We start from the raw sequence: 22246 nt of genomic DNA on the forward strand, positions 1-22246 counted from the left end.
GCTACAGCTCCGATTCGACACCTAGCTGGGAAACCTTCATATGCCGCAGGAGCAGTTCAAGAAATGGCAAAAAGACAAAAAACAAAACAAAACAAAACAAAAAAAAAAGAAAGGAGAGAGAAATTGAGAAGGAACTTTGGAGCGAGGTGGGGAGGAGCTGAGGCATTGGTGGCCGAATAGTTGGACTGCGCTGCGCGGGCACCAGTGGGTGGGGCCGAATGAAGTGGGTGGAGCTGGTGTTATGGGTGGGGCTGGCACCAGTGGGCGGAGCTCTCACCAGACCCTGCAGGATCTTCTCTGTGGCCTTGAATCTCCAGGAGCTTGGGCTCTGCATGTTCTCCTCGAAGTACAGGTTGGTGATGGTGAAGTTGAGGGTGAAAGGCACCAGGAAAAGGGTTGCTGCTGCAGCAGGGGAAGGAAAAATGAGGCCCCTTCTGAGTCAGACCTGGGCTAGGCTTTGAGACAGTTTCTAGGGACAGAAACGGAGGGCCCTGAGAAAGCAGGGATTCATAGCTGGCAGATGGGCTATAGTTTAGGACCAAAGACAGAAGGCTGAAAAAGGAGCAAAGCAAGATGCTATTAAATGCAGTAATATGCACATTCATTAGGATTGCAATTATTTAAAAAAAAAAAGAAAAAGAGAGAGGAAAGAAGGAAGGAAGGAAGTAAATAAGCGTTGGTGAGGATGTGGAGAAATTGAACCCTCATGCATTGTTGGTAGAAATGCTGGAGCAGCTGCTATAGAAAACAGTTTGGTTGAAATTCCCACTGTGGCACAGTGGGTTAAGAATCCTACTCAGTGGCTAGGGTGGCTGTGGAGGCATGGGTTTGATCCCCGGACCAGTGCAGTGGATTAAAGGATCGGATGTTGCCCCAGCTGTGGCTGATTTGATCCCTGGCCCTGCAATTTCCATATGCTAAGGGTGCGGCCACTAAAAACAAACAAACAAACAAACAAACAAAAAACAACAAAAAAACCAATTTGGTGGTTCCAAAAAAGTTAAACATGAGTTTACCATATGATCCAGCGATTTCACTCCTGGCTATGTGCCCCATAGAACTGAAAAGAGGGACATGGATATTTGAAAACAAGTATTCATAGCAGCAGCATCCACAATAGCCCAAAAGTGGAAAAGCCCTAAGCGTCCATTAATAGATAAGCGGATAAAGAAAATGTGGCAAATACAGTGCAACAGTATTCAGCATAAAAAGGAATGAACTTCTGACATTTCTACTACATGGACTAACCTTGAAAACATTACACTGAGTGAAATAAACCAAACACAAAGGGACAAATAATGTATGATTCCCTTTACGGAAGGTACCTAAAATAGGTAAATTCATCGAGACAAAGTAAAATAGAGATTACCAGGGGATGGGAGTGGGTACTTGGTATTTAAGAGGTTTGGAGTTTCTTTTTAGATGAAAAAAGTTCTGGAAATGGATGGTGGTGATAGGTTCACAAGATTGTGCACTTAAAAATGGTCAAAACGGCCAATTCTGTACTGGTTTCAAATCTCTCAGCCCCTCACCAGTCGTGTGATCAGGGCATGTTACCTAACCTGTCCATACCTCCAATTCTTTTTTTTTTTTTTTTGATTTTTTAAGGCCGCACCTTTGGCATATGGAGGTTCCCAGGCTAGGGGTCGAATCAGAGCTACAGCTGCTGGCTTACATCACAACCACAGCAACATAGGATCTGAGCTGCGTCTGCGACCTACACCAGAGCTCATGGCAATGCCGGATCCTTAAGCCACTGAGCAAGGCCAGGGATTGAACCTGAAACCTCATTGTTCCTAGTCGGATTTGTTTCTGCTGCACCACAACAGGATCTCCATACCTCCAATTATTTTACGATACAGTGTGGAGAACCATATTTTGTAGAGAGATTATGAAGGTTAAGCACATTTCCTGGGCACGATGTTGAGTGAAAAGAGCCAGTCCCCAAAGGTTGCAAGTTGTATGATTCTGCTTATATAACATTCTCACAAGAACATCATCATAGAGATGGAAAATAGGTTAAAGGTTGACAGGGTGAGACTGGGTGAGTGTGACTATAAAAGAGTAGAATGAGGAGTTCCCGTCGTGGCTCAGTGGTTAATGAATCCAAATAGGAACCATGAGGTTGAGGGATCGATCCCTGGCCTTGCTCAGTGGGTTAAGGATCCAGCATTGCCATGAGCTGTGGTATAGGTCGCAGACGTGGCTCAGATCTGGCATTGCTGTGGCTCTGGCATAGGCTGGCGGCTACAGCTCTGATTCGACCCCTAGCCTGGGAACCTCCATATGCCACGGGAGTGGCCCTAGAAAAGGCAAAAAGACAAAAAAAAAAGAGTAGAATGAGATCTTTGTGGTGATGGAACAGTTCTGTATCTCTTTGCAGTGGTGGTTACATGGTGGTGCCTAGGTGACAAAATGGCACCTATGGCATAGACCTACACACATTCACACATGCGGGAGAACGTATAAAACTAGGGAAGTCTGATTGAGGTCTGTGGATTTTAACAATGTCAGTTTCCTGGTTTTGTTTGCTTATATATATATATTTTTTTCTTTTTTTTGCTTTTTAGGGCTGCGCCCATGGCACATGGAAGTTCCCAGGCTAGGGGTTGAACTGGAGCTATAGCTGCCGGCCTATACCACAACCACAGCAACACCAGATCTGAGCCATGTCTGCGACCTACACCACAGCTCACGGCAATGCTAGATCCTTAACCCACTGAGCGAGGCCAGGGATTGAACCTGCTTCCTCACGGATGCTAGTCAGATTCATCAACCACTGAGCCATGACGGGAACTCCAGTTTCCTGGTTTTGATATTGTACTATAGTTATGCAAGAGGTCAACCACTGGGGAGAAACTGGGTGAAGGGTACCGGGAATTCTGCACAATTTTTGCCTCTTCCTGTGACTCTATTATATTCATTCCAAAGCGAAAAGTTAAAACTAAATAATAATAATAGGACATGGCCTGACATGTAGTAAGTGCTGAACAACATGAATATTTTTTATAATTATTGTCAAGTATAATTGTACATTGGATTTTGGACTTTTTCAATACATGGCAAACTTGGTGAGGGGAGGGACTACAGGTGACTTAACATCTTATCTCCTCTGCCCAGCACAGAACAAATGCCCAATAAATATTTGTCAGACTGAATTCTTTGTTACCCCCTGTACTGTCTTTTTGTTTGTTTGCCTTTCTTTTTTCTTTTTTGGCCACCCCAGGCATATGGGGTTCCAGGGCCAGGGATCAGATCTAATCTGTAGCTTTGTCCTAGCTGGGCAAGACTGGATCTTTTAACCCACTGTGCTGGGCTGGGGATTGAACCTGGATCCTAGTGCTCCAGAGATGCTGCTGATCCCATTGCACTGCAGTGGGAACTCCTGTACTAGGTGTTTTTGCATACACACATTTTAATTTAACCTTCACAACGACCTTATGAAGCAGTATTATTCTCACTTGGCAGATGAGGAAACTGAGGCACCAAGAGGGTACAGAGCAGAACAGATGAGGAAGTCACATTCTGTGCACTTGAGGAATTCCAAGTAGAGCAGGGTGGCCCATGGCAGTTCTAGCTTTTTCGAGGCAGCTTGTCTGTTCAATTCCCTAGTGTTGAAACTTCTAAGGGAGCCAGAGAAAGAAATCACCTACCAGTGGAGCTGGAGAAGTGGGTTGGTACCACCGAGGTCCCTGGGAAAGGCACAGAGGTCACAGCAGCTGAGGAGAAATGGTCTGTAGTGAGAATGGGGATTTTGAGTGGGGCATGGAGGCCACTGCATGGATCTCTCTTGTCTAGCTGGAGCCACCGTAGTGGGGGATTGAGTGAGACCATCAAGTCCTCTGGCATCTCCTCTTTTTGAGGCTCTGGATGAAAGGATCCGTTGTTGCCCACAAGGGGGACTATCGATCATGGTCACTGGGGAGTCCCAAGTACTCACCACTGGTGGTGGAGACTGAGGTCCGTTGGGTGTAGCCTGTAATGAGGAAAGGAGACAGGATTGGGATGAAAGCAGGAAAGGGACATCCAAGATACACACAGCCCGAGCACCACCAACCCCTACCCCTGGCAGAGACTTGAAGTCTGCACAGTGCCACACTTATGATTTAGGAAATATGCTATCTTGTTCTTAAAAGGCTGAGAAATCAAAGACCCAGTCCTTGTCTTCATGGGTTTGCAACTTGAGAAGATAACTATATCAACATTTCTAGAACACAGGTTCCAAAATTGTGCTTTACAGTCTCTAGTGGGGATTTTGAGATGTTGGATGAAAGATGAATGGCCAAACTCTTTTTTTTTTCTTTTTCCCCTGCACCCACAGCATATGGAGTTCCCAGACCAGGGATCAGATCCTAGCCATAGTTTCGACCTAAAGAAAGTCTTTGAACCTCAGACAAGTATATAAGATTTTTTTTTTGTATCATGCCCATGGCATGTGGACGTTCCCTGCCAGGGATTGAACCCTAGCCATGGCAGTTGCTTCGGTGACAATGCCAGATCCTTAACCTGCTATGCTACAAGGGAACAGCTCAGACAAGTATATAAATCACAGTCCTAGGAGTTCCTGCTGTGGTGCAACTGGATCAGCAGTGTCTCTGCAGAGCCAGGACACAGGTTCTATCCCTGGCCTGGTGCAGTGGGTTAAAGGATCCAGCATTGCCACAGCTGTGGTGTAGGTCCCAACTGCGGCTGGATCTGGTCCCTGGTCTGGGAACTCCATATACCTCGAGGTGGCCAAAAAAGAAAAATCACAGTCCTGGAATGCAAGATGCAAAGGGAAGAGAAGGATTTGCAAACTCAAGAGCCTATGGGCTTCCTTGAGTCATCAAGGGAGATTACGCAAGTGAAAAACTATATATGGGACGGGTACTGTGGCAAACTGGAGAGTCCCATCTCTTCTGGGGTCAGATTCTCAGCTTCAACTTCTGCTTACAAAAAGGATGCTCACCATTGACGTAGAGGCTATCCTTGTCCAGGATGAAGGAGCCCAGCTGGGTGACACCATGGGTCTCATGGCTCAGCTCCCAGTACAGCCTCTCTCTGTCTAGTTTAGGGCCCACGGGATTAGGACGGTAAGTACAGACAGCATCAACTCCAGTGGCTCTTCCGTTTTTCTCAGGCCTGGACAAGGAGGGACACAGGGATGGGGAGGTGGGGATTCTAGGTAGGGATGCTAAAAAGCCTCATTGAGGGAGGTGGCTGAGAAAGCAGGAGGACTGGTGGGTAGCCTGGAATGGACTTGGTGCTGAGGGAGAGTTGGAAATGAAGAGGCCGTCAAGGCCCCTAAACACAGAAGATGGAGCATCTAGAAATGTTGACATTTATGCTGAACTTTAAAAGATAATCAGGAAGAGTACCCATTGTGGAGCAGCGGAAACGAATCCAACTAGGAACCATGAGGTTGCAGGTTCGATCCCTGGCCTTGCTCAGTGGGTTAAGGATCCTGTGTCACCATGAACTGTGGTTAGGTCACAGACATGGCTCGGATCTGGTGTTGCTGTGGCTGTGGTGTAGGCTGGCAGCTGTAGCTCTGATTGGACCCCTAGCCTGGGAACCTCCATATGCCACGGGTATGGTCCTCAAAAAAAAAAAAGATAATCAGGAGTTCCCATCATGGTTAACCAACCCGACTAGCATCCATGAGGATGCAGGTTCAATCCCTGGCCTCTCTCTGTGTTTAAGGATCCGGTGTTGCCGTGAGCTGTGGTGTAGGTTGCAGACATGGATCCCACGTTGCTGTGACTGTGGCATAGGTTGTCAGCTACAGCTTTGATTGGACCCCAGTCTGGGAACCTCCATATGCCACAGTGTGGCCCTAAAAAGACAAAATAAATAAATAAAAGATAATCAAAGCAAGGCATTAAACACCCTAGCAATAGCAGCATGACAGCAGGAGTGGAAGGAAGGAATCTGGGAATTCAACAAGGTTAAAAAAGGCATTGTCAAATTCCCTAAATCCCAGCTTTGCCACCTGACTGCTGGCTGACTCTGGATCAGTCTCTCAGCGTCTATGTAGCTCAATGTTTTCATCTGTCAAATGAGGTAATAGTACAGACCTCACAGTACTTAGCATTAGTAAGAGCTCAATACAAGGAAGCCATTTTTACTACATATTAATAGGGCTAAAGTTCTTGATGAATGGAGCTTGCAGTGAGAGAGACTAAACCTTCTGAAGGAAACAGTGAGGCCAACCAGCCAGACGAGGGTGGAGGTAGGAATGGGGCTGCGTGGGATCAGGAAAATCTCAGGGCCAGTGTAAAGGGGAAAACCTTGTATTATGGCTGGAGGGCAACAGTGACTGTTCTTGGAGCTGGGAGCATTCCATCCTCAGACAAATGGTCAGTGACTAGGAGATCTCATACTTGGGCTAATGTGATCCAAGTATACCTATGGGGGTTTCCACATGCTGGAGTTATTCTTAGTACCTGAATATAGAAAAGGTTATGAATAATTTACTGCATGTTCTCTATATGTTAGGTCCTTTGCTAAGCACATTTCATTTTCATCCTCACTGTGCTGACACAGATGGCCACAAATTCTTCCCATAAATCAGAAAAGGAGTCTATTTCCCCATCTCTTGTATCTGGGCTTGGCCACGTGACTTGCACTGGCCAATGGACATTAGCAAATGTGATGCAAACGGAGACTCGGAAAGTAGGTGGGCATTAGGGCTTGTCGTTTCTCACTGTTCGTGGAACTGTGAGCTTACTTATGAACCAAGATGAGCCTGCTGGAGGATAAGAGAAGGTGGAGAATTGTGATGTCCCAGCCAGCAGCTGACTGCAGACACATGAATGAGCTTCATCTGAAATCAGCTGACCCAGTGCAGGCAGGAGAATCTCTTAACAGAATTCAGATCAAATTGTCATCTAGCAGAATCCTGGGCTAAATCTGTTCTGCGGAAAAGCAAATTGAGAGACTCTGATGGCCAGGTGAGAAGGCTGAGCCCCAGAGGTGTTAACTAACTTGTCATGGTCACACAGCCTTGAAGTAAGAGGACTAGGATGTGAACATAGGCCTGCCAGATACCAAATAAAACCAAATAACCACAGTGCTTTACTGCTCAATGGAGACAGATGGGCAGACATCACAAGTCTGCCTCTGAGCAGTCAGAAAGCAGGATTTGGTAATTGTGGGGAGACAGCAGGAGAAAGGAAGACTTGCTAGATATTACAGACAGGCCGATCCTTAGCCAAAAATGTGACAACAGCAGGAGAGTTAATTTTATATCCTCTACCATGAAGTTTCTTAACCTTGGCACCATGAACATTTCAGGCCAGACAATTTTTTGCCCTGGGAGACTATCTTGTGCATTTCAGGATATTTAGCAGCATCCTTGGCCTCGTTCACTATATGCCAGTTGTTACCCTCGATCTTGAATTGTGACAACAACAAAATGTTTCCAGATATTGCTAGTTGAAAACTGCTGCTCTATAATGGTGAAGCTGACATGAGTATGTGTTTTCTTTTTGTCTGTATAGGGTTGCACCCGAAGCATCTGGAAGTTCCCAGGCTTGGGGTCAAATCAGAGCTGCAGCTGCAGGTCTATGCTACAGCCTCAGCAACATGGGATCCAAGCTGTGTCTGTGACCTAACACCACAGCTCATGCAACATCAGATCCTTAACTCACTTAGCGAGGCCAGGGACTGAATCTGCAACCTCATGGATCCTAGTTGGGTTCATTACCACTGAGCCACAACAGGAACTCCAGATTATTTGTTTTCTTGATGAGTTCCAGAAGAAAGATCTTTCTGCAAATTTCAACCTTATCTCCAGGGAAGGAGAGTCTAAGAGGATTCTGCATCTTCTGGTGGGGCACACAGTGTGAGACAGGGTGAGGGCTGGTGGTCCGATGACTGGCATAGAGAGTGCGGGATGCTAAGGTCTAGCTCATGGTCTCCCTCCACACTGCCTGCAGGTCTACTCTGGAGTTCTCACCTGAGCAGGGTCAATCGGCAGCCAGAATAGAGGAGTCCAATGCTGCTGTTCTGGAACAAGGGCTTGAGCTAGGGATGAAGGAAAGGGAGATGAGCAGATGGACCAAGGGGCTGGGCACAAGAGCAGGCATTGGAGGGTGGGTAGGCACTGGAGGGGTTCTCACCAGGCGATTCAAGATCCTCTCTATGGTGTTGAATAGCTCAGATCCTGGGGGGCCCATGTCCTCTGTGTAGCGCAGGCTGGTGATGGTGAAGTTGAGGGTGAAAGGCACCAGAGAGGGGCTCAAGCCTGCAGTGGGAAGGGAGAGGAGGTTCATTAGGATCTCTGGCTGGGATGGCAGTAAATAGCAGGTCCAGGTTACCACCTTAGCCTTAATGTCCTGCAAGTCAGGCCTAAGGTGCCCAGCCTGTATCACTTTTGCATCTAGCCAGACTTATAGAAGGGAAGGGACCTCCAGACTGGAAAAGTGATTTTAGCTGGAAAAAGTACCACAACTCTTTTTGGCCTAATGTGTCTAAAGATAAACAAATGGCAGACATTGTGGTGGGAGGAAAAGAAGCAAAGTCACTCTACTGCCCGGTGGGGCAGAGATCTCCTGTAGTCCTCTGATTTCATCAGGAGAGAAGGTGTAACTACTGAATGGTCAAGGCTGGTCCCTCCATGAAAGTGGCGCCAGGCTAGGGGTCCAATTGGAGCTGTAGCTGCCGGCCTACGCCAGAGCCACAGCAACAAGGGATCCGAGCTGCATCTGCAACCTACATCACAGCTCACGGCAACACCGGATCCTTAACCCACTGAGCAAGGCCAGGGATCAAACCCGCAACCTCATGGTTCCTAGTCGGATTCGTTAAGCACTGAGCCACATGGGAACTCCCTGTTTTACTTTATCTCTTTTTTTTCTCATAGATTTATTATCACAGTCATAGAGGTGTGTGTGAGGGAATGAGTACAAAGGCAGATAATGTTATGATAGAAATCTAATATTTCTGACCAAATGGAACTAGGAATTAGGGCTCTTGTGAACTGAAGAGGAGAGAGCTGATTACCTGCTAAAACAAACAGAAAGGAGTTTCCTTTGTGGCTCAGCAGGTTAAGAACCCGACTACTATCCACGAGGATGTGGGTTTGATCCCTGGCCTTGCTCAGTGGATTAATGATCCTAGGTTGCTGCAAGCTGCAGTATAGGTTGCAGCCATGGGTTGGATCTGGCTGTGGATCAGACCTGCATTGTTGTGACTGTGGGATAGGCTGGCAGCTGCAGCTCTAATTCAAGCCCTAGCCTGGGAACTTCCATATGCCACAGGTGCAGACATAAAAAGAAAAACAAACAAAAACAAGGAAAACATTCCCAAGAGGATAACAAAACCCAGAGTTTACACAAAGATAATGCTTATAATGTATAGCCTACTAATCAAAATTGCTTGATATACAGAGAACCAGAAAAAAATGTACCCAGTCCTCAAGAAAAAGACAGTTGATAGATGCAAACTCCAGGGTGATCCAGATGTTGAAATTATCAGGCACAGTCTTTAAAATGAGTATTATTTTAAAGGTAAATATAAATACACTTGAAATAAATGTAAAGTTAGCAGTTCTCAGCAGAGAAACTGTAAAAAAGGATCAAATGGGAGTTTAGAACTGAAAGATACATACAGTATCTTGGAAAAAATTTCACTTGGGCAGGATGAAGATGATAGAGAAAGGTCAGTGATTTAGAATATATATCAATAAAAATTATTAAACCTGAAGAACAAAGAGAAAAAAAGACTGATAAAATAGTAAACAGAAGTTCCCTCTTTGGCTCGAGGATCCAGTATTGCTGCAGCTGTGGCATAGGTCACAGCTGAGGCTTGGATTTGATCCCTGGCCCAGGAACTTTCATGTGCTGTGGAAAAAAAATAATAATGAACAGATACTCAAGGACTCCTGGATCATTATCATTTGATTGGAGGACCAGAACGAGAGAAAAAAGATTAGTGCACAGAAAAAGTCAAGGAAATAGAGGTTAGGGTTCTCTAGATTTCTTAAAAACATACATTTTTCATATTTAGGAATCTAAATATGACTCCCAAAGAGTCTAAACTCAAAGCAAAGTATGCTCAGACATATCATGATCCAACTGGTGAAAACCAAAGATGAAGAACAAATCCTGAATGCTTCTAGGGGCAAATGTCTGCACCAGTCATGAGATGATTTGGTTTATAGCACATGTCACATATTTAAAAAGCTGCAGGAACTAGGCATGCTACATAAATGGTTGAGTAGATCTGGTGGAACAGTGAGGAAGTAAAGAGTATGCATCCTGTCTAAAGTGTGTTTTCAGTATCTTCACTTCCAAAACAACGAATGCCTGAAGGTGAAGTCCACCAATAGGACACCAACTTCAATCTCGTAACTCTAGGCTCACATGGCAGGATTAAGGGTCAGGGATGCTCAGCCTGGGCCATGACATAAGCATAAAAAGACTCATTAACTCAATTTAAAAAATAAATCTGGGAGTTCCCATCGTGGCGCAGTGGTTAACGAATCCGACTAGGAACCATGAGGTTGTGGGTTCGGTCGCTGCCCTTGCTCAGTGGGTTAACAATCCGGCGTTGCCGTGAGCTGTGGTGTAGGTTGCAGATGCGGCTCGGATCCCGCGTTGCTGTGGCTCTGGCGTAGGCCGGTGGCTATAGCTCCGATTGGACCCCTAGCCTGGGAACCTCCATATGCCGAGGGAGTGGTCCAAGAAATAGCAAAAAAAAAAAAAAAAAAAAAAGACAAAAAAAAATCTGGAGTTCCTGTTGTGGTGCAGTAGAAACAAATCTAACTAGTATCCATGAAGATGTGGGTTCAATCTCTGGCCTTGTGCAGTGGGTCAGGGATCTGGCATTGCCATGATCTCTGTATGGTACACCACAGACACGCTTGGATCTTGCATTGCTGTGGCTGTGGTGCAGGCTGGCAGCTGTAGCTCTGATTAGACCCCTAGCCTGGGAACTTCCATATGCCATGGGTGTGCCCACTCCCAAAAAAGCAAAAATAAATAAATAAATAAATAAATCTTGTGGTTGCCAAGAGAGAAGGGGGAGGAAGTGGGGTGGACTAGCAATTTGGGGTTGGTAGATGCAAACTATCATATTTAGAATGGATAAGCAATGAGGTCCCACTGTACAGCACAGGGAACTACAGCCCTTCTCTTGGGACAGACCATGATGGAAGATCGTATAAGAAGAATAATGTATGTATGTGTATGACTTGGTCACTATGCTGTGCAGCAGAAATGAACACAACACTGTAAATAAAGTCTACTGAAAAAAAAAATAGAAAAAAAGAAACACTCCCAATGTTACACAGCACCTGAGGGCAGAACTGAATCCATCAAACCCCCGCAACCACCCCCCCTCCCCGGCCAACACAAACAAATCTTAAGGCTGATGTAATATAGGTTCCATGGCATAAATCACATCCTTGTATCGGGTTGCTGGAGACTCAAGAGCCCTCAGACCCATGTCTGGGCAAGACAAGGAGATGAGGCAAGAATCAACTCAAGACTACAACCCTGAGTGATTTCCTGGATGTTCAGATAAAATCCAGGAATGCCCATCTATACAGAGATTGCTACCTTCATCCATTCATTCCAACAATCGATATGAAGTGAGTGCTGATTAGGTGCTCAGCTCCAGGGTGACAAATACATAAAAGACTGAACAAAGCAAACAGTAGTAAATTCTAGGAAAGAAATACTCATGGTGATATGATAAAGAGAACCTATGGGCCAAGTTGTATTCAGGAAAAACATCATTTAAGTGGCCCTGGAAGATCTCTTGGTGAAGGTGATGGTCAGGCTGTGATTTGAAAGGCAAATTAAGTTGCTAGGCATAGCTGATCTCCAGGAAAAGCTACTATAAAGGCCAAACAGAAGGACCAGAAGAACAGACAAGTGTCTGATGAAGCTGAAGCTTAGAAAATGTGTTAGAGAATGAGTTAAGTGGGACAGGCTGAGGCTGGGTAGCGAACAGGGATCAGACCATATAGGGTTGAAGTTTCTTAGGTTCTAGAGAGCAGGTTCCTACCTGTGGAGCTGAGGATGATGGGCTGAGATGTGGAAGATTCCAGAGAGAATGTAGAAGTCACTGGACCTTAAAAAAAAGAACATGGGGGAAATTAATGAGTCGAATCTGGAAGGAATGTCGGGGGCAGAAGTTGTTCATTGGAATTTGTGCTTCCATGTTGACTCAAAACAAGAACTTGGGTGGGTTAGGGGCTATGTTGAGGCTATGGCTGGGCATTTAGGGCATGAGCATTGGTAGCTTCTCTTCCGAAGGATGTGCTCTGGGGAGTAAAGGTACAGTGGCATGGAAGTTCCATAGTTTTGAATACTCACTGCTGAAGGTAGGTGTCCAGGACTGACGGGTGTAACCTGCAGAAAGGGAGAAAAAAGTACACAAGGACTGTTATGATGGCTAAGAGTTAAGGAAGTTTCTTTTTTCTTTTTTGTCTATTTGCCATTTCTTGGGCCACTCCTGCGACATGTGGAGGTTCCCAGGCTAGGGGTGTAATCGGAGCTGTAGCCACTGGCCTACACCAGAGCCACAGCAACACGGGATCCGAGCTGCGTCTGCAACTTACACCACAGCTCACGGCAACGCCGGATCCTTAACCCACTGAGCAAGGCCAGGGACCGAACCTGCAACCTCATGGTTCCTAGTTGGATTTGCTAACCAAAAAGCCACGACAGGAACTCCAAGTTAAGGAAGTTTCTTAATTGTTATGATGTTATGACTATTATGACTGTTATGACTGTTACGATGGCTAAGAGTTAAGAAAGTTTCATTGCTAGGTCAGATGGCACACCTAAAAATGAAACTCATTAATAAGAATACATGTGAACAATAATGGCTACATTTAATTCCATGCCCTTCTGTGCCTGCCTTGGCCTTTCAAAATAATGATGAACATCATCACCTGTATGACTGAATGATTTTGTTGTATAGCAGAAATTATCACAACCTTGTAAATCAACTATACTTCAATAAAACTTTTTAAAAAAGAAAAAAATAAAATCATGCTTTACATACATACAATGAAATACTACTCAGCCATAGGAAAGAACCAGATGATGCCATTTGCCGCAACATCGATGGAACTAGAGACTATCATACTAAATGAAGTAAGTCAGAAAGAGAAAGACAAATACCTAATTATGTCACTTATATGTGGAATCTAAAATATGACACAAATGAACTTACCTATGGAACAGAAACAGACTCATAGACATAGAGAACAGACTTGGGGTTGCCAAGAGGGAGGGGGTAGGGGAGGGATGGAATGGGAGTTTGGGGTTATATATAGAATGGATAAACAACAAGGCCCCACTGTAGAGCACAGGGAACTATGTTCAATATCCTGTGATAAACTATAATGGAAAAGAATATGAAAAAGAATGTGTGTGTATATATGTGTGTGTGTGTGTGTATAACTGAATCACTTTGCTACACAACAGAAAATTAACACAGCATTGTTAATAAACTATACTTCAATAAAGAGATAAAATCATACTAGGGAAAAACCACCATCACTATTATTATTGCCAAAAGAAAAAGACAACAATGATAAGAGCTGCCCCTATGTACTGGGAATGCACCAGAAGTAATGCCAGACACATAACAGGAATAATGGGGTAAATTTATGAATGAGTTGTAGGTTCCAAGCCTTATCCATGTTCTCTCAATCTGTAAAGATAATTTTGCCCTTGCCCTTTCTCCTTCTCTCCCTTCACAAAATTTTATGATAGTCTGACTTTTTTTCCCCTCTGGCTTAGTTTCTTTTTTATGTGATGTAGAATTGACATGATTGTGGCAGGTGAAAAGAGTGGTACTTGGAGGTACAATGAGATGGAGAAGAGAGAATATATGTGTGGTTTGAGAAAATTTAGAGATGGGTGGGATAGTGAAAAAGAGAAGAGGCTTGAAGATCAGATGAATGGTATTAAAATGGAAGCCCGAAAGAAATTGGAGGAAAAAGAGTTTCATAAGTGTTTCTCTTGGTCCTGGATCACATCTCCTATGATGCTTTCTGAGAATGACACTGTACGAAGGGGAGCTCTCGTGCATTGTTGCTGGATCATCTCATTTGGCTGTCAGAAAATCCTGCATGGGATGTACATTTAGTCCCTTCTATCAATGGGACCTTAGAGCCTGGAGAGGTCACATGGCTTGTCCAGCAACACATAAAACAGAGGTCTCTCACGTACCAATCTCCAACTTATGAATATGCTTTAAGTTAGTCCCAATGCCAGAGTTAAGCCTTCTATGGGCACAGGACAGGATGTGCTATTGTTAATCCAGTAAAATATATAAAAAACTATATATAAAGGACCTTTCCAAGCTGACATAGAGGGGAAATTACTAATCAAGCATCAGGTTAGACTGTTAGGCTAGAGTTCATCAGTGCCCCTTCCTGTCTTTGATAGGCTTGCACTGGATCTGGTCTACAGTGTTGCCTTGTGATTAGGAATTTAAGAGTTATAGTCTGAATCTTGGGTTTAAGTCTTGACTTTCCCTTGTTTTATGGCTGGATTGTTTTGGGCAAATGAGTTCCTGTCTGAATGCCTGATGGCTGTCTGTAAAAATAAGTGGAATAACTCAGAGGGTTTGGGGTAAAATTAATATGAGATAATACAAATAAAACCTTATCATAAGTCCTGGCACTTAAAACCCAGATCTAAAATATGGCACAAATGGGAGTTCTTGTCGTGGCTCAGTGGAAACGAATCTGACTAGCATCCATGAGGACACAGGTTCAATGCCTGGCCCTGCTCAGTGGGTTAAGAATCTGGTGTTGCTGTGAGCTGTGGTGTAGGTTGCAGATGTGGCTCAGATCCCATGTTGCTGTGGCTCTGGTATAGGCCAGACTATAGCTCTGATTTGACCCCTAGCCTGGGAACCTCCATATGCCATGGGTGTGGTCCTAAAAAAAAAAAAGACAAAAGTAAATTTAAAAATATGGCACAAATGAACCTATGTACAATACTGAAACAAGACTCACAGACATAGAGAACAGACTTGTGGCTGTCAAACAGGAAGGGGAGGGAGAGGGCTGGACTGGGAGTTTGGGGTTGGTAGATGCAATTACATTTACTTATTTAATTAATTTAATTTATTTATTTACGTCTTTTTGCCTTTTCTAGGGCCACTCCCATGGCACATGGAGGTTCCCAGGCTAGGGGTCTAATCAGTGCTGTAGCCACTGGCCTACGCCAGAGCCACAGCAACATGGGATCCGAGCTATGTCTGGGACCTGCACCACAGCTCACAGCAACGCCGGATCCTTAACCCAATGAGCGAGGCCAGGGATTGAACCCTCAACCTCACGGTTCCCAGTCGGATTCATTAACTACTGTGCCACAATGGGAACTCCTGCAATTACATTTAGAATGGATAAGCAATGAGGACCTGCTGTTCAGCACAGGAAACTATATCCAATGTCCTGGGATGGAACATGATGGAAGATAATATTAAAAAAAAGAATGTATGTATATATGTATGACTGAGTCACTTTGCTATACAGCAGAAATTGGCACACCATTGCAAATCAACTATAATAATAAAAAAAGAATTAGCTACTATTATAGTTATTATTCTTGGTGTTAGCATCGCTGTTTGGGGGCACTGTTGCCAATGGTGTTGTGTAAACAGTTTTATTCACAGGTTCTTTGCTAAGTATGGTGTGGTTCCATGAAGTGGGAGTAGTTCTGGCTGGCCTGTGAAAAATTAGAACATCATTTCAGATTGTCATAATGGAGAGAATGAAGCAGAGTGAGGGCTGAATGGGACTCTGCCCAATGGGAAAAATTAACCTCAGGGCCCTGTATCACCTGCTTCTTTCCCTTGAGACTGCATCTTTCAGTTGGGCTCCTATGAGAAGCTATGGAAATAGGGAGGAAACATTCCATTCCAAGGGGGTGAAAAGGGAAATGAGGTCAGCCACCTATGATGTATTAAGCATTAAATAAAGAGCCCCCTGGAGTTCCTGCTGTGGCTCAACTGGGGATCAGCAGTGTCTCTGGAGCACTAGGATACAGATTGGCCCCCTGGCCCCACCCAGTGGGTTAAGGATCTGGCTTTTCGGCAGTGGATCTGATCCCTGGCCTGGGAACTCCATGTACCTTGGGGCGGCCAAAAAAGAAAAGAGAAGAAAAGAAAGCCCACAAGATAATGCCAGGTTTGTACCAGAACTCTGAATCTGGGTCCAGCCATGTCTCCAACTCAGTGGTTTTAACACTTTGGTGGAGAGAATTCATCACAGAAGGGGCAGCCTTATGCACTGTGTCATAAGCAGCGCGTCTGGCCTCTACCCATTAGATGTCATGATCACCCCTCCAGCCATGACTTGAAAAATTCTCTCTAGATGTTGCCAAATGTCATCTGCTGGTTAGACAGGGAACTGCAGGCTACAACGTGGGCACTCACCATTGACATAGAGGCTCTCACTGTCCAGGGTGTAGGTGCCCAGGTGGGTGACACCATTGGTCAGTTGACTCAGCTCCTGGTACAGCTTCTCTCTGTCCAACCCAGGATGCGTGGGGTCAGGGTGGTAGGTGCAGATGGCGTCCACTCCAGTGGCTGCCCCATCCTTCTCAGGCCTAGGTTGGCAGAGACAGGAGAAAAGGACACACAGAGATGTGAGAGAGCTATATACTTTGTTCATTTCTCTCCATCAAATTGACAAACTCTCTTTCTTTGGTTTGGGATTTTTCTCTCTCTCCTTTTTATTATAGTTGGTTTACAATGTTGTGCCAATTTCTATTGTACAGCAAAGTGACCCAGTCATACACAAACATACGTTGACTTTCTTTTCTTTTTCTTTTCCTTTTTCTTTTTTTTTTTTTTTTTTTCCTATTTCTTTTTTCAGGGCTGCGCTGCAGCATATGGAAGTTCCCAGGTTAAGGGTTGAATTGGATCTGCAGCTGCCGGCCTACACAACAGCCATGGCAACACCAGATCCAACCCACATTTGGGACCTACACTGCAGCTTGTGGCAATGCCAGATCCTTAACCCATGAGACCAGGGATTGAGCCTGCATCCTCATGGATACTAACTGGGTTCTTAATCTGCTGAGCCACAGTGGGAACTACCATTCCCTTTCTTATATTAGCTTCCATCATGGTCTATTCTGAAGCTGGATATAATTCCTTGTGCTATACAGTAGGACCTCATTGCTTATCTATTCTAAATGCAATAGTTGTATCTACTAACCCCAAACTCTCAGTCCAAACTTCTCCCTCCCCCTCCTCCTTGGCAACCACAAATCTGTTTTCTGTGTCAGTGGATCTGTTTCTGTTTTTTTTTTTTTACATGTTTTCATTACAGTATAGTTGATTTACAATGTTGTGCTAACTTCTGCTATATAGCAAAGTGACCTAGCCACACATATACATATATTCCCTTTCTTATATTATCTTTCTTATATTATCTTCCATCATAGTCTACCCTTGGAGACTGGATATAGTTCCCTGTGCTGTACAGTTGGACCTCATTGCTTATCCATTCTATTTTTTTTTTGTCTTTTTGTTGTTGTTGTTGTTGTTGTTGCTATTTCTTGGGCCGCTCCCGCGGCATATGGAGGTTCCCAGGCTAGGGGTCGAATCGGAGCTGCAGCCACCGGCCTACGCCAGAGCCACAGCAACTCGGGATCCGAGCCACGTCTTCGACCTACACCACAGCTCACGGCAACGCCGGATCCTTAACCCACTGAGCAAGGGCAGGGACCGAACCCGCAACCTCATGGTTCCTAGTCGGACTCATTAACCACTGCGCCACGACGGGAACTCCTGCTTATCCATTCTAAATGTCATAGTTTGCATCTACTAACCCCAAACTCCCTGTCCATCCCACTCCCCACCCCCACCTTGGCAACCACAAGTCTGATTTCTATGCCTATGAGTCTGTTTCTGTTTTGTAGATAGAGTTAATTTGTGCCATATTTTAGATTCCACATAGAAGTGACATCATTATGACATTTCTCTTTATTGAGCCTTGCCTGTTTTCTTTGCCATGGTTTTTTCTGGGTTCTCTTCATTGTGTGCCTTCCTGCTCCATAAAGTGATGGATCTTTTAAGACCTCATCCTCAGCCACCTTCCCTTCTTCCCCCCACCCCCACTCTCCTTGGATCATTTGGTTTATATTCATTTTTTTTTTCTTTTTAGGGCTGTACCTGCGGCATATGGATGTTCTCAGGCTAGGGGTCGAATTGGAGCTACAGCTGCAGCCTACACCACAGCCACAGCAACATGTGACCTGAGCCTCATCTGCAACCTGCACCACAGCTCACGGCACCACGGGATCCTTAAACCACTGCGTGAAGCCAGGGATCTAACCCGCATTCTCATCGATAGTTGGGTTCGTTACCACTGAGCCCCAAGGGAAATTCTGGCTCATATTCATTTCTGCAGCTACCAGCCTTATTGTCCTGACATGCAATTTCACTCTCCTTGGCCAAGACCTTCCTCTTGACCTCTGTATAAACAACAGCCTCGGGATATCACCCAGACCCATTCAATTCCATACATCCCAAGCTAAATTTATTATCTCCCCCACTAAAAACAGAGCCTGTTCCTCCACCTATGTTTCCATATCAGAGCCAGAGCCAGAGATGTAGGAAGCCTTCTGGACCTTCCCCCATCCTTTGCCTCCCCATCCAAGCAATATCCAGGTTTAGCCCAACATCTCAAGGGTCTTCCCACTCCTATCCCATCATCAGAGTAAATTTTTCCACCCCCACATCTATTAGTGTTCTACTTAAGCTACGCTGGAGTTCTCTTATGGTGCAGCAGGTTAAGGATCCAGTGTGGTCACTGCAGTGGCTTGGGTCACTGCTGTGACACAGGTTCAACCCCTGGCCCAGGGAACTTCCACATGCCTTGAATGTGGCCAAAAAAGAAGTTAAAACAAACAAACAAACAAACAACTGCACCATGGCAGGGCTCAGCACCATGGTTTTACCACAGCTCTGAAAGAGTATAATTAATATTTATGGAACACCTACTAGTCGATAATATTTATGGAACATGTACTGGGTCATCTGCTTTTACATTTGCTATCTCTTTTTATCTTTTCAACAACTGTGAGGTAGATGCTGATGATTCCCACAATATAGTTGAGAAAACAAATCATGCAGATGCTAAAGAAATTCCCAAATGTTGCACAGCTATTGACAGAAACAGGATGTGACTTCATATGTTTGGACACTGAGCCCATTAACGCTTGAACTTCTGCTATGCAAAATACTGGGAAAACTCCTTAGTATGACTTTTGACTCCAGCTCTAACCTAAACTCTTGGTAATATTTATGATTCTAAATTCATCTCATGATTCATCCACCACTCATGCAGCTACACTCCTGTGCACCCGTCCATCTGCTTGGCCAACCTCCTTCCTTGGCTTTCTCTCTCTTTTTTTTAGGGCTGCACCTACGGCATATGGAGGTTCCCAGGCTAGGGGTGGCATTGGAGCTACAGCTGCCAGCCTACACCACAGCCACAGCAACACCAGATCCAAGCCACGTCTGCGACCTACACCACAGCTCACGGCAACGCCGGATCCTAAACCCACTGAGCGAGGCCAGGGATCGAACCCGAAACCTCATGGTTCCTAGTCAGAGTCGTTCCTGCTGCACTGTGATGGGAACCCATTGGCTTTCTCTTTTTCTCTTCTTTCTCCTTTCCTCCCTCCCTCCTCCCTTTCCTCCTTTCTTCTCCCCAAATTTCCTTCTTTCCTTCCTTGCTCCCTCCCTCCCTCCTGGCTTCTCTTCCTCCTTTTCTTTCTCTCTTTTTCTCCTTTTCTCCCCATCCCCCCCGCCCTCTTCTCTATCTCTTTCATTCAATTGCTGTTTGCCCCACACTCTACTTTCTAATTTCATGGGGCTTTTCTCATGTGCCACAATCTTTCTCACATCTATGCCATTACTTAAGATATGCCAGCCCTCGAAATATCTTCACCAATATTCCTTCCAGCTAACTCATACTCAACTGTCAAAACTTGGCTCAGCCATGACCTCCACTCAGCCCCCCTAGATGGACCGAAAAGTCCATCCTCTGGGCTCCTATGCCCCCCTGCCCCTCACACTTAATCATTGTACTAACCCCATTCATATTATAGTTTTAAGTCCTTAGGGCTGTCGTCCTTGATACACTGTGGGAATCTTGAGGAAAGGGCCCACCACTGATTCTCTCAGTGTCCTTGGCACTTGTCACAAGGTGTGCCCTGAGGTACCTCAGTTCACATTCGCTTAATGGGTTAGCACTGCCCTTTCTGAAAGGTGAGTGTGAAGGCTTGGTGCATCGGCTTATCCAAAGGATTTAAGACCTTTAGTGGCCGCCTCTTTCAGGAAGCCCTCTCTGACCCCTCAGCCAGGGCGGATGCCTTCTGCATCTGAATTCCTGGAAAGGCCCCAGGCATTTATGATTCTCACCTTCTCATTGTCAGGGTCAGGCCCTCAGCTCCTGGTGAGCTTGTCTGTGACTGCACAGCCCTCCTTCAGGTGATCAGGGAGGCAAGTCTTACCTGAGCAGGGTCAGTCTGCAGCCAGAGTACAGTGGGCCGACACTGGTGTTCTTGAACAGAGGATCCAGCTGGGGAGAAGCAGGGAGGGAGATGAGCAGGAGGGGCTGAGGCTACTGGGTGGGGTGGGGACAAGGGAGGGCCGAGGAAACATGGACGGGCTCTTACCAGGCGATTCAGGGCCTTCTCAGTGAAGTTGAACTTCATGGAGCCTCGGTGCCCCATGTCCGGGGTATAGAGCAGGTTGGTGATGGTGAAGTTAAGGGTGAATGGCACCAGGGCCGGGCCCTTGCCTGCAAATGGAGGGAGAAGGAGAGAGGAGACCCATCACGGTCTTAGAGCTGAGCTGGTTAAGAAGGGGAGGGATTAATATCATCTCTCTGTCCATAGTATCCAGTAGGTAAGCACTGAGATAGCCCCTCAGGGATGCTCCCCTCCTCAGCAAGCCAGAGGGACCTCCACGTTAAAAGTGTGACTTCAGCTTAAAAGGGAATCTCAACCCTCTTTTTTTTTCTTTTTCTTTTTTTGGCTGCCTGGTGGCATATGGAATTCCCCAGCCAGGAATCAGATCTGAGATGCAATTTGCTGCAGCTACAGCAACACCGGATCCTTAATGCACTGTGCTGGGCTGGGGATCGAATCTGTGCCCCAGTGCTCCCAAGATGCTGTCCATCCCATTGTGGCAAACAGAGCTCAGGAACCTCAACCCTCTTATCCCAGGGTGTCCAAAGACTGACAAGTCAGGGATATTTTTGTTGGAAACAAGAAGGACCAAGGCCTTTGTGCTCAGGCCTTAGGTTACAAATACTTGAGCAGTCAAGAAATCTAAAATAGGAGTTCCCACTGTAGCTCAGTGGGCTAAGGACCTGAAGCTGTCTTGGTGAGGACAAGGGTTCAATCCCTGACATCGCTCAGTGGGTTAAGGATCCAGCACTGCAGCAAGTTGTGCCACAGGTAGCAGATGTGGCTTGAATCCAGTTTTTCTGTGGCTGTGGTATAGGTCACAGCTGCAGCTCACAGCTTAGCTTGGGAACTTCAATATGCTACAAGTGTGGCTATTTAAAAAAAAAAAAAAAGGAAGGAGAAATAGAAAAAGAAATCCAAAATGACAGTAATTTCCAGGAAGGCAATGTTCATAGATAGAACGGAGATTAGCTACGGGGAAATGCTGTTTTCTAGAAGGTGGTCTGAACAAGAGGATGCTGAGGTCTGGAGAACAAGAAAGGACCCAAGAAGAGCTGAGTTCCAAGAACAGAAAGTGCATGAAAATGGGAGGATGTTTGGGCTCTGGAGGAACAGAAATGAGGCCAGAGTGGCCAGAGATTAGTCAGCCAGGTAGGCAATGGGACAGACAAAGGTTGTGGGACCATCAGGGTCCGGACCATATAAGAGTTCATCAGCCACTGAATGGAAGCGGAAGTTTCATGAGACCCAGAGATTAGACTCCTACCTGCAGTAGAGCTGGGGGTGGGGGTCAGAGATGCTGGAGATCCTGGTGAGAATGTGGAGGTCACTGGAGCTGAAAGAATAAGATGGTTAGGTCCTATCATGAAGCAAGGAAAAGATAGCGGCTGTTCATGGAAACTTGCATTTCTACCTTGGCTTAACCTGAGACTTTTGCTGGTTGGGGGCTCTTGTGGGGCTATTATGGGGCTCTTGTGGGGCTGAGGATCTGGGGATAGGGCATACTTTCCTCCCAGGGAGCAGGCTTAGGTGGGAAGGGTCCCAGGGTCATGGAGACATCCAAGACTTCATTACTCACT

The 22246-nt window shown here is 45.6% G+C and overlaps 1 protein-coding gene across 1 annotated transcript in view; it reads right to left on the reverse strand.

Annotated features, from left to right (window-relative positions):
• Window positions 1-22107, reverse strand: part of MUC16 (mucin 16, cell surface associated) — a 71849-nt gene extending 49742 nt beyond the window's left edge. The window contains exons 1-12 of the mRNA XM_047776965.1: window positions 21934-22107; window positions 20652-20776; window positions 20487-20554; window positions 16393-16565; window positions 12306-12341; window positions 11995-12060; window positions 8103-8227; window positions 7940-8007; window positions 4949-5121; window positions 3941-3976; window positions 3654-3719; window positions 278-402 (exon numbers count right to left, since the gene is read on the reverse strand). Of these exons, the coding sequence (XP_047632921.1) occupies window positions 278-402; window positions 3654-3719; window positions 3941-3976; window positions 4949-5121; window positions 7940-8007; window positions 8103-8227; window positions 11995-12060; window positions 12306-12341; window positions 16393-16565; window positions 20487-20554; window positions 20652-20776; window positions 21934-22033 (1161 nt within the window). The 5' untranslated portion in view covers window positions 22034-22107. The remainder of the gene's footprint in view (window positions 1-277; window positions 403-3653; window positions 3720-3940; window positions 3977-4948; window positions 5122-7939; window positions 8008-8102; window positions 8228-11994; window positions 12061-12305; window positions 12342-16392; window positions 16566-20486; window positions 20555-20651; window positions 20777-21933) is intronic.
• Window positions 22108-22246: the final 139 nt, after the last annotated feature.

The sequence above is a fragment of the Phacochoerus africanus genome, chromosome 4 (genome assembly GCF_016906955.1).
Source record: "Phacochoerus africanus isolate WHEZ1 chromosome 4, ROS_Pafr_v1, whole genome shotgun sequence".
NCBI classification, from domain to species: Eukaryota; Metazoa; Chordata; class Mammalia; order Artiodactyla; family Suidae; genus Phacochoerus; species Phacochoerus africanus.